The 18,199-nt window shown below is 37.4% G+C and overlaps 2 protein-coding genes across 2 annotated transcripts in view; one reads left to right on the top strand and one right to left on the bottom strand.

The window, feature by feature from the left end:
* The window catches only part of LOC131947120 (phospholipid-transporting ATPase ABCA3-like), an 18,648-nt gene extending 17,734 nt beyond the window's left edge, over positions 1 to 914 (bottom strand). Inside the window, exon 1 of the mRNA XM_059308227.1 lies at positions 774 to 914. Coding sequence (XP_059164210.1) covers positions 774 to 873 — 100 coding nt within the window. The 5' untranslated portion in view covers positions 874 to 914. The remainder of the gene's footprint in view (positions 1 to 773) is intronic.
* Positions 915 to 2,502: 1,588 nt separating this feature from the next.
* LOC131947121 (phospholipid-transporting ATPase ABCA3) overlaps positions 2,503 to 18,199 on the top strand; it is a 28,750-nt gene continuing 13,053 nt past the window's right edge. The window contains exons 1-18 of the mRNA XM_059308228.1: positions 2,503 to 2,602; positions 3,207 to 3,365; positions 5,355 to 5,602; positions 6,267 to 6,498; positions 6,898 to 7,056; positions 7,791 to 7,915; positions 8,103 to 8,222; positions 8,830 to 8,947; positions 9,729 to 9,883; positions 10,552 to 10,701; positions 10,990 to 11,200; positions 11,517 to 11,614; positions 12,507 to 12,658; positions 13,320 to 13,364; positions 13,901 to 13,945; positions 14,311 to 14,361; positions 15,039 to 15,286; positions 15,765 to 16,099. Of these exons, the coding sequence (XP_059164211.1) occupies positions 2,503 to 2,602; positions 3,207 to 3,365; positions 5,355 to 5,602; positions 6,267 to 6,498; positions 6,898 to 7,056; positions 7,791 to 7,915; positions 8,103 to 8,222; positions 8,830 to 8,947; positions 9,729 to 9,883; positions 10,552 to 10,701; positions 10,990 to 11,200; positions 11,517 to 11,614; positions 12,507 to 12,658; positions 13,320 to 13,364; positions 13,901 to 13,945; positions 14,311 to 14,361; positions 15,039 to 15,286; positions 15,765 to 16,099 (2,751 nt within the window). The remainder of the gene's footprint in view (positions 2,603 to 3,206; positions 3,366 to 5,354; positions 5,603 to 6,266; positions 6,499 to 6,897; positions 7,057 to 7,790; positions 7,916 to 8,102; positions 8,223 to 8,829; positions 8,948 to 9,728; positions 9,884 to 10,551; positions 10,702 to 10,989; positions 11,201 to 11,516; positions 11,615 to 12,506; positions 12,659 to 13,319; positions 13,365 to 13,900; positions 13,946 to 14,310; positions 14,362 to 15,038; positions 15,287 to 15,764; positions 16,100 to 18,199) is intronic.

Below are 18,199 nucleotides of genomic sequence, written 5' to 3' on the forward strand. Positions count from 1 at the left end.
ATAAAAAGTATAATGAAGCATATATGGTTAAGGAAGAAAGTAAGACTTGTATAACATAGCATAGAGTATTTAACCTTATCTAAATTAAGACAACATCATCAATGTAACAATTATTTAAGTAGTTTTCAAACCTTCCAGATTGTTATAGATTAGACAATACAAGCTATACAAATTTGTTGCCATAAACTTTATGTTGAACATAACACTATAGATGACATTATAAGTAACCCTAAGGTTGATGAACCTTTATCTGTCAAATATGGCTCCATAGACGAATAGACCATAGAATGATTGCATATTGGCGAAGCCTGGGCTGGAGTGTGTAGTGTAGAGTGTAGAATTTGAGGTGTATTGTTGTGGTGTAGGGTTTGAGTATGGAGGTGCAGGTTGTTGAAAGAAGTATTTTGGATGTTGAGGCAGGAGTATGTAGGGTGTGGTCTGTGTATGGTATAGACTGTAGGGTGAAGAGTGTAGACCTTAAGGTATAGGGTATATCATTATTAACACTAATTAGCTCAAAATATTTTGACGTCACCTGCAATTATTATTTGCAGAAGATGTTGAAATTATTTGAGCTAGTGTGGTAAGCAGAGGAAGAAGTATTTTAAAATGTGAAAAATCTAGCCATTACCTCAGCAATAATAGATAAACAATATTGAACACTTCATCTAGAATATTCTATAACCTAGTTCAAGAGCTAGATCTCAGATTTAGATCTCTAGATCTAGAGCTAGATTTTCTTATCTCTCTCAAAACAATTACAAAATCTTTACTCAGTTCTAGTATAGTAATCCAAAGTGAGCTTTTATAGAGGCAGATGTTCTTGTAAGTTAGAGCCGAAAATTGACATCCCATTTCTACCCATTCCGGCATTATAAAGATCTATTTAGTCTATATTTTGTATATTTGTCTTGTTCAGAGGTCTCTATCAACTTAAAACACTGGATGCAAAAACAATCCGCACACTTTTTTTACACAAAGTTTTATTAGAAAAATCACACATCGGAAAACCCCGTTTTTAAAAAGTGTGTAGCATTATACTTTTTGATAAATCTTTGTTGAGTTTTGGAAAATTATGTTTCTGTTAATGGTTACCTTCAAAGTAAAGTATTTCAAAAGAAAATATTTAGATTGGCAAGTTATTAAAAACGTAGTAAAAAAATGAAAATCAATTTAAAAAATGTTCAAAGCGACTGATTTGCCGTGATATTTTTTGTCTGAGATATTTTGTCTGGGATATTTTGTCTGAGATAATTTGTCTGAGAAATTTTGTCTGAGATCAAGTGTCCATGATATTATATATTTGCTTATTAAAATAGAAAACAGACTATCTAGACTGTCATTCTCCTAAAATGCCATCAAGTAACTGATTACGCGCATAATTGGCTTTTTCCGAAAACTTGAACTATTAATGTGTGCAATTGTAGCAGATATAACTTCTAAAACAAAAGAGTTGGAGTTGTTTTGAAACGAAGAATTGGTAACTTTATTTATTGAATCTAGAAAAACCATAATAGACCATATTTAAAGGTATGGAATAGAGTATACAAACGGTACTTTTAGTAAATGAAGTAGAGTTGTGTTATTTCTTGATTCATACCATTGCATGTGCAGTTAATTTTTGTTCCTCAAATTTTGTCACTAATATATTTTGTCTTTGGGGATATTTTGTCTTTGTTATATTTTGTCGCTGAAATATTTTGTCGTTGAGATATTTTGTTTCAGATTACCTACCACTGGGATATTATGTCCCTCAGATAAAGTCCCTGATATATTTTGTCCCTCAGATAAAGTCCCTGATATATTTTGTCCCTCAGATAAAGTCCCTGATATATTTTGTCCCTCAGATAAAGTCCCTGATATATTTTGTCCCTCAGATAAAGTACCTGATATATTTTGTCCCTCAGATAAAGTCCCTGATATATTTTGTCCCTCAGATAAAGTCCCTGATATATTTTGTCCCTCAGATAAAGTTCCTGATATATTTTGTCCCTCAGATAAAGTTCATTATATATTTTGTCCCTCAGATAAAGTCCATGATATATTTTGTCCCTCAGATAAAGTCCATGATATATTTTGTCCCTTAGATGTAGTCCCTGATATATTTTGTCCCTTCGATCTTTCTTCTCTGAGATCTGTTGAGTCTGACGTGTTTTCTCCGTAATTTACTTTTCTCCTGATGTATTTTTTTCTGCGAATGTTTTGTCTCTAATATATTTTGCCCGTGCGACCTAATATCTTAGATTGTTAATAAGAAAATGATGTTAGGTCTCAAAATAAAATAGAAAACTACACACAACTAAGTGTCTTCTACTCTCCATTCTGTTTCAGCTACAACTCACCTTTCAAACCTGCCTGATTATGTTTAGTAAACGACTCTAAACCGCAATCTTATGCATAGGCTATCGCAATATTTGAAACCAACGTAGGCGCCACAGCGCTCACGGGATAGCCCGAGGCGCCAAATTGCAACCTGCCAGGGTTACAGCTCACCTTTCAAGCATGCCTGATTGGGAAGAGCTCAGGTGCCAGTATTCCGCCCTGTACTACAAAAACGTCATCGTTTTAAAAAGGTCGATAAAGATGTCAGTAATCGAAATAGGTAAACATGTTTTTCAGATGTTTGTACGGTTTATCAAACTAGTTAGCTCTTCCTAGTGCCAACAACCTCTCCCTAATGGATGCTCAAATTTAGGACTCGCCTGATCAGAGGCGTAGCGACCCATCCCGGCGCCCGGGGACATACTTTCAATTTGGCGCCCCCCTCGGGAGCAAATTTTCGATTTGCACCCCCCCTCGAACTTTTCATTTGCACCCCCCCCCCTCAAACTTTCGATTTGCACCCCCCTCGAACTTTTCATTTGCACCCCCCCCCCAAACTTGCAATTTGGCGCCCCCCCTAAGGTCGGCGCCCGGGGACATATGTCCCCCCGCCCCCCCCCCTCCCTCGCTACACCTCTGCGCCTGATTCAGTTTATTGAATGACTATAACGCCCGTCTATCTCACTATTTAAAACGAACGTATACGCCATAGCGCGCAAGGGAAAGACCGGGGCGCCAAATCGCATCCTGCCGGTGGCTGCCCGTGTAAAATTAAATTGAATTTTATTTTTATATACCGTATATGGAGAAAAAACAAATCGCTTAGTGTGTTCAAACCCATTATCTATTCTGTCCAACACACCACCCAAACTTACCTTTTTCAGGGATCACCTTCTTCTGTGCCAGTGCATTCCTTCTCCTCAAACTTATCACACGCACGAAGCAGTTTCCCCCCGTCAGCTTAAACTATGGGATTCAAGAAACCTTCACTTACATGCCTGATACTTTAGCTCTCAGAGCTATGGTCAATGTCAACTGGACAAGTAAGTAGACAGTTCACTGCTCAATATATATATATATATATATATATATATATATATATATATATATATATATATATATATATATATGTATATATATATGACCAGTATCCATTGCATTAGTGAGAATATAGTTGACTATAATTTCCCCAATAATTTTCTTAATTAAAATTATCATTTTCCAGATAATTTTCTAAAAAACTATCATTTTCCCCAACACTTTTCTTAAAACTATCATTTTCCTCAATTATTTTCTTAAAACTTTCTTTGTCCCAACACTTTTCTAAAAACTATCATTTTCTTCAATTATTTTCACCAAAAAGTTCCAAAAGAATTCGGACCTGTGGCTAACATAAAGAACGACCCACTGGCAATATTTGAGGACACCGAAACCCCCGATGGACTTCTTCCAAACCACCTCAAATTTCGGGTTCCCGTCAAAGATGCCGTACCGACAACGCGGCGGACTGGCAAATCGAAGAGTAAGCAAATTTATACTAATCTCACGCACCTAACAATAGATTAGTAAAAGTCAAGTCAAATATCCTCTTTAGACCTAGCGTTTCTGGACAACGGCATATGATGGAAAGGTGTGATCAGCTCTTTGACCAGCCGTCTTTACTTTTCCTAATATGAGTTAGGTACCCATTTGAGCTGTGTTGACTCAGGGACGCTCTACTGCCTTGGACCCGATACTTTCGGGTTAGCAGCCTAGCGCTCTACCGCTAGGCCACACCGTCCCACATTAAGTTATTAGTGCAATCGCTAATTGACTACCTACCTTTATCGCCTTATTTTAAACACATTTAGTTTATTTCAAATAAAAAGTTTTTACAAAAATAACACCTGTTTGACTGCATTAATCTTAAGGGTTTCTCTCTGGTTTATGGTCCTTACCAGCTGAAGCTACGCTCATAGCCAGGCAGACTGTATGGGTTCTGGCACTACTGTAGATTGAGGGTTATCCACCCTGGGCTCTGGTACTACTGACCACTGAGGGTTGTCCACCCTGGGTTCTGGCTCCACTGACCACTGAGGGTTGACCACCCTGGGTTCTGGCTCCACTGACCACTGAGGGTTGACCACCCTGGGTTCTGGCACTACTGACCACTGAGGGTTGTCCACCCTGGGTTCTGGCTCCACTGACCACTGAGGGTTGTCCACCCTGGGTTCTGGCTCCACTGACCACTGAGGGTTGTCCACCCTGGGTTCTGGCACTACTGACCACCAGTGGCGTAGCTACCGTAAAGCTAGCGTAAGCAAGGCATAGGGGCCCAAGGCAAATAGGGGCCCTTCTTCGAAGGTTTGAGGGGGGGTTCAAATCGAAAGTCTGAGGGGGTGGGGGTGCAAATCGAAAGTCTGAGGGGGGTGCAAATCGAAAGTTTGAGGGGGTGCAAATCGAAAGTCTGAGGGGGTGGGGGTGCAAATCGAAAGTCTGAGGGGGGTGCAAATCGAAAGTTTGAGGGGGTGCAAATCGAAAGTCTGAGGGGGGGGGGTGCAAATCGAAAGTCTGAGGGGGGTGCAAATCGAAAGTTTGAGGGGGGTGCAAATCGAAAGTTTGAGGGGAGGGTGGGGTGCAGTGCAAATCGAAAGTTTGTCCCCGGTCGCCGGGAAGGGTCGCTACGCTTCTGAGGGGCCCACTAACACTTTTGCATAGGTGCCCAAAAATCCTAGCTACGCCACTGCTGACCACTGAAGGTTGTCCACCCTGGGTTCTGGCTCTACTGACCATTTAGGGGTTGACCATCCTCTGCCCTTTACAAAACAGTTTAAATGTCTCTTTTGTGTTCGCCGTTCTTAATTGTAATATTGGAAAGGATTTTCTTCAACATGTAACCCACTGAGTCCCTATTTCAGCTTCAACCGCCCCCCCCCCCCCCCTCCATCCCATTAAAATCCCCAGACGCCCCGAACTCTATTTAATGAGGTTCATTCTCTATTGTGTCTACCTCAGTTCTAGTTTTTAAAAAACATCCACACAATGTGTTGCAGAAAATGCCTACACAGGGTTAACTCCTACTCAGCTGGTTGTTGCACAGCTGTACTTGAACTACTGGTTGGGACAACCCGGCAACCTGACACACAACCCGCGGTTGTTGGTGAAAACTCAGATGATGCCTGCCGTTACTATTGGCGTTGAGAATTTGTCGGATATTCTTATTGTACTCCCCACGATAATGCTGTCTCTTGTTGTCATCTCAACGTTACTTATTGTCGAGGAGAAAGAAGCCAATATTAAGGTAACTAGCCGCTTCGGCAAGGCGCCGCCCTGGCTTACTAGATTTGAGAAAAAGGAAAGGTAAATTAATTCTCATAAAAATGCCGACAGTGTAATATTTAATGGTTTCGATGCCTTTTGCTTTTCGACAATGTCTTTGTTTGTCTTTGTTATAATTCTGGTTATATATGTCCATAACTGAAATCATACTCCAAGTGAGAAAGTGATTCGTGTTTTGTATGATAATAATTGACAAATTCACTTATCATTTTATTTTATTAGTTAGTTTTTTCCCATTTGTTTGTGTTATAATTCTGATAAAATTGGTCAGCATATCTACGATAGCCCAGTCAATTTGATATTTTAGAATGAAATCGGTGTATAATGTTTTTTAAAGTAATTCTATAGCCGCAGCTTGGTGAGGGTAGACTCACGTGGGACGACGTTTTGTGTTTACAATGCCTGACACTGATTTTGAATTTAAAATCGTCTCAATGTATGACGTCATGTATAATCGACTCATTAGACCAAAGTGCAATTGCAATGAAATGAGGGAAGGCTAAGAACATAGGCTAGCTTTATAATTGTCTTGAAATTAGAAAAAGTTATAGAAAGAAAACACTTTAGAAAATACGGAAATATACTTGTTTTAATCATTATGTGGCTGTCCTTGGTTTTTTTTTCAGGAGACACTGAAGGTGCAGGGCCTCTCTCAAGTGGTGTACTGGAGCTCATGGCTTCTGGCTCGGCTTTTTATTGGTCTCATAAACGTCCTGATCGTGTCCTTACTGTGGAGCTACGAGTGGAAAAGAGGGCCCATGTTTCATTTGTCGTTTGTATCTCAATTCACATTGTATACTCACATGACCATAAATAGCCTGACATTTTCGCTGATGTTGTCCTGTTTTTTAAACGATGGTTAGTAATGCATGGAATGGTTGTGTTTAGTGATTCTAAACTTGGGCATATTTGAGTGATTTTAGTAGATTAACATTGTGAGTGGTATTTGATATGTTATAAGGTATAGAATTAGAATGTAAGTGAATTTGGTTGGGTATAGAATGTGGTTTTAGTTGTTTAGGTTCAGATAACTAGAAAGTGATGAAGGTTTAGCATTAGATAGATCTTAGGTTTACAAAGTGAGTGATGTTGAGAATGTTTACAGTGCGAGCAAAAATGAGTAGATTTAGAAAGTGGGCTAATCGTAGGTTTTAAAGGTTGTGTCGTTATGTGCACGTGAATTAAATAGCATGAGGTATTTTTGGTTTATATTTTAAACGAAAAGAGATAGTCCTAACTTTTGTCTTTTTTTAACAGCGAAACTCGCCGGATTGTACGCCTTTTTTTATTTCGTGGCTGCGAACGTCCTATCAAACCAAGTCAGTGGATCGTGGATAAATGTTTTGGTGGGGCCCTTCCTCTACTCCCATGGCATGATTATGTGTTTTAAATGGTTGTGCGCGGAGGAATTTCGATGTAAGTATCGAGAGTTGTCGTGTTATATATGTAAAAGACGGCGTCGGCTGTGTAGTAGAATGTTACAAGACCTACTTGATAATCGAACTAGCAAAGATATCTGCCAAAATAGATCACGGTTTTTTTTTCATGTTTAATATATTGTGTGCTTTTTTTTAAAGTTATTAATGGGATAAATTTTTTTTTACTTTCGTGAATTAATGTGTGATTAGAGACAGTGGCGTAGCGAGGTCGGGTGTCACCCGGTGCGGCACTTAATGGTGTCACCCTCCCTCCCAAAGGCATAGAGACCCTTCCCAGGGACAAACTTACAAATTTTCGATTGCACCCCCCCCCCTCAAACTTTCGATTTGCACCTCCCCCCTCAAGTTTTCGATTTGCACCCCCCCCCCCTCAAACTTTCGATTTGCACCCTCCTCGAGTTTTTCTCTATTTATTTTGCTATTTTTTGCCTTGGTGTCAGCCCCCTAAATGGTGTCACCCGGTGCGGTCCGCACCCCCATCCACCCCCTTGCTACGCCCCTGATTAGAGATCGTTACACTGTTACCTTGAACTAGTCAAAGTATAGGGCTTGTAAGTAGGTCACAACTTCTCGTTCTCGTACTTACCAGCTAGTAGATTTCGAGGCCGTAGACTTACAAGCCCTATTTTTAGCCGAATTTTATCGTATACATTCAGCAATTTCAGTCTGCTGTTGTCTCGCTTTAGAAGTGTTCATTTTTGTTTCAATCAGATTTCAGACATGAGAAAACAGACGCGGATGTTTTACCGTTTGTTGAAGGAATGTTGTACATGGTACTCAATAGTGCCGTGAACTGTACGATAGTGTTGGCAAGCGAACGTTTACGGTTTAGAGAGGTAGGTGAAATATTTTCAGGTGAAATATGGACTAAAGTGTGGTGATGGGTTATGGCTCTACGTATATATATATATATATATATATATATATATATATATATATATATATATATATATATATATATATATCGATTTTACAGCATTTTTTATCATAACCTCAAAATAAAATGTTTGCACTAATCTTTAGGCTATCAGATGTGAAATAAAGAAAACATGTATCCCTCCCGTACCTCCGCAAAATAAAAAGTTCTTTGAAAAGCCTTCAGGGACTGAGACAACAGGAATTGTCGTTCGTGACTTGGTCAAGGTAAGCTTATATAAGATTATTAAAAGTAATGTTATAAGAATACGGAGTTTTTTTTTTTCTTTCTCAATACATCTCGGTTTAGTACTTTGTTGTTGAAAGGTGCGTTCCATGTTTCTAAAGTATACGTATGTGTTTGATAATTAATTTCATTTCCAAATGGCTTTACACTTTATCATTGTTGTTTCTTGTTAGAATATTATCAATTAGTTTCTACTGAATCACTTTACTACGAGGAAAAAAAATATCATTTTTTCATCACCATCATCTACCATTCATTTTTATTGGAATAGTGTCACAGACACTTATCTAAATCTCCAGTTTTTTTACCTATTGGAGTAACGGCCCCTAAATCTAAATCTTCCCAGAGTTTTTTGTGTACTGGAGTTATGGCCCCGCAAATACATATCTCTAGAGTTATCTGTCTTGATGGAGTAATAGCCCCTAAAATACATATTTCTAGAGTTCTCTGTCCTGATGGAGTAATAGCCCCTAAAATACACATCTCTAGAGTTCTCTATCCTGAAGGAGTAATAGCCCCTCAAATACATATCTCTAGAATTATCTGGCGTGCTGGAGTAATGTATAAACTATATTTTTTGTTATTTAGATGTACGATAAAGCCATGGTAGTTTCTGGCGTCAGTCTGGACATCTACACCAACCAGATTACAATGTTACTCGGACACAATGGTGCCGGTAAAACGACGATGATTTCAATGATCTTAGGTAGGGTGATAGACTGTTTGATTTGGTGAAATTATTTCAATGATCTTAGGTAGGTAGTGATAGACTGTTTGATTTGGTGAAATTATTTCAATGATCTTAGGTAGGGAGTGATAGACTGTTTGATTTGGTGAAATTATTTCCATGATCTTAGGTAGGCAGTGATAGACTGTTTGATTTGGTGAAATTATTTCCATGATCTTAGGTAGGTGATAGACTGTTTGATTTGGTGAAATTATTTCAATGATCTTAGGTAGGGAGTGATAGACTGTTGGATTTGGTGAAATTATTTCAATGATCTTAGGTAGGGAGTGATAGACTGTTTGATTTGGTGAAATTATTTCAATGATCTTAAGTAGGGAGTGATAGACTGTTTGATTTGGTGAAATTATTTCAATGATCTTAGGTAGGGAGTGATAGACTGTTTGATATGGTGAAATTGTTTTGTTTAAGATATTAGGTAGACGTACGGTTCAACATTTTTTTCTGGTGAAACTTTTTTAAAAACATTTCTTAGATTTGAAGAAATGGCCCCACAGTCGAACTGGTCGAAATGTTTTAAGACACCTTAGATTGATGTTGATTGTGCCACTATTTAGTTCTTGGCGAAACTGAAAATTTAATTATCTTAAGTGAGAGACTGTTGCCCCTTTAATGATGCTTGGCAAAAGTTGTCTTAGAAGAGATATAATGTGAAATTTGCTTTATTTAAACCATTATTTTAGTACCCTTATATTACCTTGCCTACAGAGCTGAAAGCAATTTATTTTATTAACCCTATCAGGTCTGACCCCCATAACTCGCGGTCAAGTGATGATTGACGGCATGGATGTTATTGGAAACATGACAGCCATTAGAAAAACCCTGGGCTTCTGTCCTCAGCACGATTTGTTTTTTCCCAGACTCACAGTCTACGAGCATATGGTCTTCTACACTAAGGTAGGTGTCGTTTCTCGACTTTCTTTTCTTTTAGTCTATGCGCTTTTTGCTGAGGTTGCAAAATCTTGTACAATAGGGTAGGTATCTTTCACTTTTTAAAAAATAAGAGTAGAGATAGGGTCTACTTAATGTTTTTTATGCATACCTCACACTGTGTCCGAACCATTGGCCGCGCTACTCACAATAGTAGAAGCCAATGATTCGCACAATGTTGTCAGTAATATATATATATATATATATATATATATATATATATATATATATATATATATATATATAAATATACATATATATATATATATATATATATATATATATATATATATATATATATATGTATATATATATATATATATATATATATATACATATATATATATATATATATATATATATATATATATATATATATATATATATATATATATATATATATATATATATATATATATATATATATATATATATATATATATATATACATATATATTCTGTTACGAGCGTTCATTATAAAAGAAATATATATATATATATATATATATATATATATATATATATATATATATATATATATATATATATAATTCACTATTATTCAAATATCTATAAAGAAAAGCCACTCTTGAAGGTCTAAAATTGAAAAAAAAAATTGTTATGATGTAAACTAGATGCGAAAAGGAGAACTCACCAGAACTGGAGCTTTAGAAACTTTGTCGCAGCTGGAGCTGCAGCTTAAAATCGATGACAAGCCCAAGAATTTGTCTGGGGGACAGAAGAGAAAGCTTTCCGTTGCTTGTGCATTTGTAGGCAATACCAAGGTACTCACGCTAGGGTAGTGACGCGAAGAAGGGGGTGTCTTAAAGGTGGTGCCTCAAAGGGGGTGTCTCAAAGGGTGTCTCAAAGGGGTGTCTTGGTGTCTTAAATGTGGTGTCTTAAAAGAGGGTGTCTCAAAGGTGGTGTCTCAAAAGGGTGTATCATAGGTGGTGTCTCAAAGGGGGTGTCTCAAATGTGAAGTTTGACTCCTGACTCCACTACCGACTGCAATATTAGTCAAAGTGGTGACTTAAAATTTCAAACTCCTGATTCTAATCTGACACTTTCCACAGACCATATTCCTGGACGAGCCCTCGACGGGACTCGATCCCAGTTCTCGCAGGGACTTGTGGCGTTGTCTGACCAACCTGCGACAAGGACGTACACTCTTAATGACGACACATTTTATGGACGAGGCCGACTACCTGAGTGACCGGATAGCCATCATGGCCAACGGCGTCGTCAAGTGCTGCGGGACGCCCATGTTCTTAAAGAAAATTTATGGTACAGCTTCTGTGTTTAAAACATATAGGTGTGTTTGCTAGCCCAACAGTCATGAGTTCCGACCCCAGCGTCGACCACCGTAGACCTTTCCCTGACCCAGTTGTTCCTCACGTCAAAGCCAGGCGGTGCAATGCTCCGTGAGATGGTGGCAACATTTGGCACACACCATCGGAGCAATTGGTTGGTACTGTGTGCAGTTCTTTAAAGTGTCTGCCTCTACCTGATTAGTTTTGACTAATAGAATCAGCTGGCTAGTTTTTTTAACAGAAAAAAATATAATTATTGTGTTTTAAGTGTTTACTGTTTTTGTTTACAGGGATTGGCTACAAACTGACTTTGGTCAAGTCCGCGGAGTGTCATGAATACAAAGTGATTCAACACGTCTTGTCTAGTGTACAAGCCGCTATATACCAGGTGGGCAGGCTGGGGTGGAGGATGATTTAGATGCTTTGAGCAGACAATAGGGCTGGTAAGTAGGTCACCAACCAGTTATACTGCTCAATAAAACCTGCATGAGCCATAGAACTGGTTGGTGACCTACTTACCAGCCCTATTTGACACAGTTTTTTCATTGCTAAAAGTTTTGAAATCTTTTTTCGCATTATCTGGAAAGGAATCGTTCATACATTATATCGCACATAAGATATACAAATGTTTTAATTATTCGTTGTTGTTTTTTTGACAAAATTCTGCTATTTCGATAAAAACAACAAAAGAATTGCTTTGCAAAGTCTAATCAGTGTTTTAATTAAGACATGGATGTTTGTTAATAACAATGTTGCAAACTTCCCCCAACCATACTTTATTTTTTTAAATCCGAAACTTTTGTTATACCAAATTGTGTCAATGTTTGTCGGTAAAACTGTGTCAAGAGAGTGATGATGTAAAAAAAAAATATTTTAAAAACCCTCTTTTTTGTTCCACGTGTTTTATCGTAATGTTCCCCTTCCAAACCTGACAAGCAAGCAAAGTAGAGTTCTCCTGTTTCTGTGAAGTGATGGTGTGGTCAGCACTATGTCCAGCCGCCTTTACTTTCCCTAACGTGAGTTAGGAACCCATTAGAGCTGAGTGGACTCAGTGACGGTCTACTGACGAAACCGGTTTCGAACTAGAAACTTACGGGTTAGCAGTCTAGCTCTCTACAGCTAGGCCACTCGGCCCCATGTTTTATCGTAGAGACTTGTATCTAAACCTGAATACACTAGGGCTAGTTTTCTTTATTCTTGAAACTATGCTCCTACGTTCTTATTTTTTGTTACAATGAGTTAAACATATTTCATGTTCGTATACCTTTTTTTATCCTAAGTCATCCAACATATCAGAGATTACGTTTCTACTTCCTGATAACTGCGTCAGTGAATTCCCAAAACTTTTGCAAAGTTTAGACAAAAAAATGGCTTCGTTAAATTTACAATCGTATGGACTCTCAGCTACAACAATGGAGGATGTCTTTCTCAGGTAAAATTAGTCATGGGTCTCCACAAAAGAGCAATCGAGGCTTCGAGACCCCTCCAGGATAGAATTTTAAAACAGCGCCGTTACGTTGAGAGAGAAATAGGTTTGAAAGTGCAAATTTGCTTAGATAATATACTGAAGACGCGAAACGAGCGTTCCATTAGAACTCAGAAAATACCAAACCAGAACAAATACATAAAAAAGAGAACTTGAAGCGGATACCAGCAAAAATCATTTAGGGTTTTATTTGGAGGGCTGTAGTCTTGTAGGGGAGATAACTTGGAGAGCTGTGGTCTGAGGCCCATACTACATCAGGGAAGTGTAGAGCTGTGGGTAACAGCCTATACGACGTAAATCTAGTGCGGTCCACACTCCAGAAGAACAGAAAACTCTGGAGTTATAGTTGGCCCATACCTCAGCACGACAGAAAAATAGAGATGTAACTGGTGGCCCATACTCCAGCAGGACAGAGAACTCTGGAGAGCTGTGGTTGGAATTATAAACATCTAATAAAATATATTTAATATAATTGATTTGCAGCTCTTGATTTTATTAACATTACTAATTATCAAAGTCTGCAGAGTGGATATAACAGAACATCGTTTATCACAAAATGCTATTCTGTAGTTTTACTAAACCAATTTTTTTATTTTTTTTTTACCAGAGTAGGGGAGATAAGCGAATCGAAACAAGATTCTCAAACTGAAACGTAAGTAAAGCATGAAAATATATACAGAAAGATTTGTTTTACTGGATTTGTAGATATCTGCGTTGAATCTAGAAACAATTCACAAACAATATTAGACTAGAAAATTCTTTTGACTGACTATGTCAAGCTATCTGTCAACACTAAAATATATGCAAATCACGTATACAAAATGATAATTTTAATTATACTTTTTTACGACCAACTCTTTCAAACAGTTTAGGAAACATTAGATACAAATTGCTACTTAAATTATTTAATCTCAATGTGTAGCTACTTTTTTTTAAAATCATACAATGGATTAAATTACAAAAAACACAAATATGTAAACATCTTAATTATAAATAAATATTTTTTTTAAATTAATTAAATTAATTATTTTTTTAAATTTAAATTTAAACTATTGTTTTGTCTTAAAATACTTTTTTTTGTAAATTAGAAGAAAAAAAATATTTTCGTCAGTATGTGCTGTTTGTTATTTTAGTTATATAAGCACGTAATGGCATGCTGACAGTATTTTATTATTATGTGATGATCAGGTTCAGCCAAAAAATCGAGCAGAAAGCTCCAATTGATATCCCAAGGTTAGTAATCGAATTACTTGATTCTCTTATTTTGCCATTGGAAACAAATAAAGACAACACGGAACAAACCACAGACGTCCACTTTTTAATTTTTTTTTGAGTTAGTGCCACATTCATGTAGTACTTGTGTATATCTATCACATATAACAAAAGGAAAGTGTAAAACTACCTCGATCCCCTAATAATAGTAGAAAACTGTGACTACTGGGGTCTTTAATTTTTTTTAAAACTACGAAATCGCTGAAATGTGTCGAACTTGAGTTACCGGAGCTGACGACAGACGCACAACAAACCGACAGATTATGTAAACACAGTACAAGATTTCAAAATTGCTTTGCTTTATTTTATTTATTTTTTTTATTTAGCAGTTTGCAAGTGGAGAAAAAAGATTCTCAAAAATCATCTAAAACAAAAAAGTGAGTTCAAATTTGATTCTGCCAAAGCTTTAAATATGTTACCAAAAATAACTTTCATCAGTAAGAAATCATAATCATGGCATGAAAAACGGTATGAGATGGTTTATTTTATTTGTAAAACATTTACCTGTGTAACTGATCAATAATCCCTCTATGTCGATCATTAAATAAACAAACCATGTGTTTTGGTTTGAGTGTGAGTAAGGGTATGGGTGCGGATGTGTGAGTGTGTTTTGAACGAACAGTGTTGATATCGAAACCATTCGAAAATTGATTTTTTTTTTTATTTTTTTTTTTACAAATGAAAATTAAGTTTCAATTATCTACCATTAACTCAAAAATGATTTTTTTAATCATTTATGAAAACTAACTAGACATTGTTAGTTTAAATATTTATCACAATTTCGAGAAGCATTTTAAAATCATTCATCATAATTACCTAGTCATATTTAGTTTCAAACATTTATTATGTTCAATGAGGATTTTTTTAAAAACTTTTTTTTAAAATAAACTAGAATAATTTGTTTAAAAAAAAAGGTTTCTTTTTCTTAAAATAATTGATGAAAAAAAAATTGTACATTTATCGTTTCAAATTTTATTATAAATTCAAGTTTTCGTGTTTTTATTAATTTATTAAATGTAAAATGGACACATTTTGTTTCAAATTATATCATAAGTCAAAGAAACTCTGTTGAGCTGAAGTCCATTGTGGTGGAAGTCGGCAACTCAAACGTCGACCCGACGCCAACACAGTCCTTGCGACAGACGACCACATCACAGTCCCTGAGACAGACCACTACGTCACAGTCCCTGAGACAGACCACTACGTCACAGAGTGCTAGCCAAAACCTGAGCACAAACCCAGGGGACATGCCAGATACAGCCGACAATGACGTGGTTGATAAAGAGCAGGGTGACGTCATAGGTACGTTTTGTTCAGGAACTCATGTTTGTTACATATGGTAGTCACGCTCAGGTAGTCCTATGTTAGTCACACTAAGATAGTCATATGTTAGTCATCATCAAGAAATCATAAGTTAGGCACATGCAGGCAGTCCTATGTTAGCCACTCAGGTAGTCCTATGTTAGTCTGTCTGTCTGTCTGTCTGTCTGTCTGTCTGTCTGTCTGTCTGTCTGTCTGTCTGTCTGTCTGTCTGTCTGTCTGTCTGTCTGTCTGTCTGTCTGTCTGTCTGTCTGTCTGTCTGTCTGTCCGTCCGTCCGTCCGTCCGTCCGTCCGTCCGTCCGTCCGTCCGTCCGTCCGTCCGTCCGTCCGTCCGTCCGTCCGTCCGTCCGTCCGTCCGTCCGTCCGTCCGTCCGTCCGTCCGTCTGTCTGTCTGTCTGTTTATTTATTTATTTGAGTTTATTTTTATATTTATTTATGTATAAATAAATATATTGAACAGAAGCCAGGCCAGAATCAATAGATGAGAAAAACAAAGGCAGGCAACTAAAAGCCAATCAGTTTAGAGCTCTGTTGATAAAAAGATGGATTCTAACAAAACGAAGTTGGGTGACATTAGCGTCGATACTAGCTCTAAACCTGTTCGCTACTCTGGTATTTGTCGCTTTGACCTACAATTCTGAGCTGGATCTACCGATGGACTTTAAGCTCAGTGACTACAAAAATATCACCATCGTTGTTGGTAAACCAAGCGACAACAACTCTGTGGCCATCTACCACGGGTTGATATCTCTTCTTCCTCCTGATGTGCGTGTGGTAGAGCCCAACAGGTCATTGGTAAGTTTTGTTCCTAATCAGGGGCGTAGCGAGGGGGGGGGGAGCGGGGGGTGCGGACCGCACCGGGTGACACCATGTAGGGGGTGACACCAAGGCAAAAAGTATCAAAATATATAGAGAAAAACTTGAGGGGGGAGTGCAAATCGAAAGTTTGAGGGGGGTGGTGCAAATCGAAAACTTGAAAGTTTGTCCCCGGGAAGGGTCGCTACGCCTCTGTGGGGTGACACCATTAAATGCCGCACCGGGTGAAACCCGACCTCGCTACGCCACTGTTCCTAATTAATACACAATGCCTACCTTCAGATAGGATTTCGGTAAAGTTTGATTCAGTTCTTACCTAACCCTATATATAACCCAAATTTAAACCTGCACACGATATCATTCACCTAGACTCAGGGGCGTAGCGAGGGGGGGGGGGGGGGGGGGGCGGGGGGGGGGGGGGGGGGGTGACACCAAGGCAAAAAATAGCAAAATATATAGAGAAAAACTTGAGGGGGGGGGTGCAAATCAAAAACTTGAGGGGGGGGGTGCAAATCGAAAGTTTGAGGGGGGTGGAAATCGAAAACTTGAGGGGGGTGCAAATCGAAAACTTGAAAGTTTGTCCCCGGGAAGAGTCGCTACGCCTCTGGGGGGTGACACCGTTAAGTGCCACACCGGGTGACACCCGACCTCGCTACGCCACTGCCTAGACTACTTTATTCTAGGCCTATATAACAAAAACAATGATGACCTTTCTAAAAGGAACATTAAACCGTTTAATTTTTGTGCAAATTTTACAGGAATGAAACACTATGAGCAATGACACGAATGTACTAAAGTTAATTATATTACTTTTTTATCATAAGCATTTGAAATTAGAAATATACATATACCACTCAAGTGCGCAATGGCATTTTTGTTTTCTTAAATCTAGCATTTAGACAATAACATTTCCGCTGCGCATTTAGCCGATTGCGCATTTTTCTGCAAACCATATTGGATATACAATTGGATTTAAAAGTCTATGTAATCATACTAAAAAAAGTTTTAATCTTTTTAAAACATTTTGCAAGCTATAGAGTTATGGCTACATTTGTAAAAAAAATTAAAGCTGTTTACGAACCATCGATTACACTAATTTTCATATTTTTAGCGCAATTTCCATACTGGAATTGCGATTATTAATTCGTCATTTCTGGATGTGTGTCCGCAGCTTTACCGCAGCTTAAAGTCGTATCTCCTCCTCAACGAAGCAATATCGAGGACTAGTTCCAAAAGCAAATATGTTAAGCAAGTTCCGAGGATGATTGTGGGCTAAAAAAATTCCCAGAATTCCTTCCTGGATTTCCCGGAAAAGCCAAAAAACCTCGAAAAAATGCAGTTTTTTGCCCATATCTCGGCAACCAGACCACTTAGCGACTTGAAACATTTACCAATCGATTCCTGCCATAATTTAGAACAATATTGCCGAAGAAAGTTTTCAAAAATATCCTTTCGTTCGGTCACGAAAAAAAATTTAAAATTACATTATACATAATACACTACAGTACTACATAGCAATATAGAGAGCGCGACAACTAAATACCCCCTACACGTCCACAATTTTTTTTAAATCTCGTTAATAAATATTTTTTTCTATTTTGTTTTGAATTATTAAAACTACTTGTGTTGCATTATTTATTTGCTGAATATATTATTTATCTCGATTTAAAATTGTTATGGATAACATAAGGAAATTGCGCTTAAATTGTCACTAGACTTTTTATTAACTTGTTTATTGAATTTAAGCCTATGAAAACCTGTTTTGAATTACTTTATTAATTCAACTATTTTTTTAAAACTGCCCTCAATCTCTCCTTGAAGTCAACCGGAATGGCCAAGGAAAGTAAAACAACTAACGTCACAACAATTGCTTTCCATGAAAAATACACTATATATATATATATATATATATATATATATATATATATATATATATATATATATACATATATATATATATATATATATATTATAATATTGCATTCCTTATCCCCACAACACCCTGATTCTACTAATCCAAATTAAAAATAAAAGAGTTAGCTAAATGACTATTATATTACTAGTAGTAAGTAAAGTTCC

The sequence above is a fragment of the Physella acuta genome, unplaced genomic scaffold (assembly GCF_028476545.2).
Source record: "Physella acuta isolate Inbredline_101_S28 unplaced genomic scaffold, ASM2847654v3 ptg000583l, whole genome shotgun sequence".
Classification (NCBI taxonomy): Eukaryota; Metazoa; Mollusca; class Gastropoda; family Physidae; genus Physella; species Physella acuta.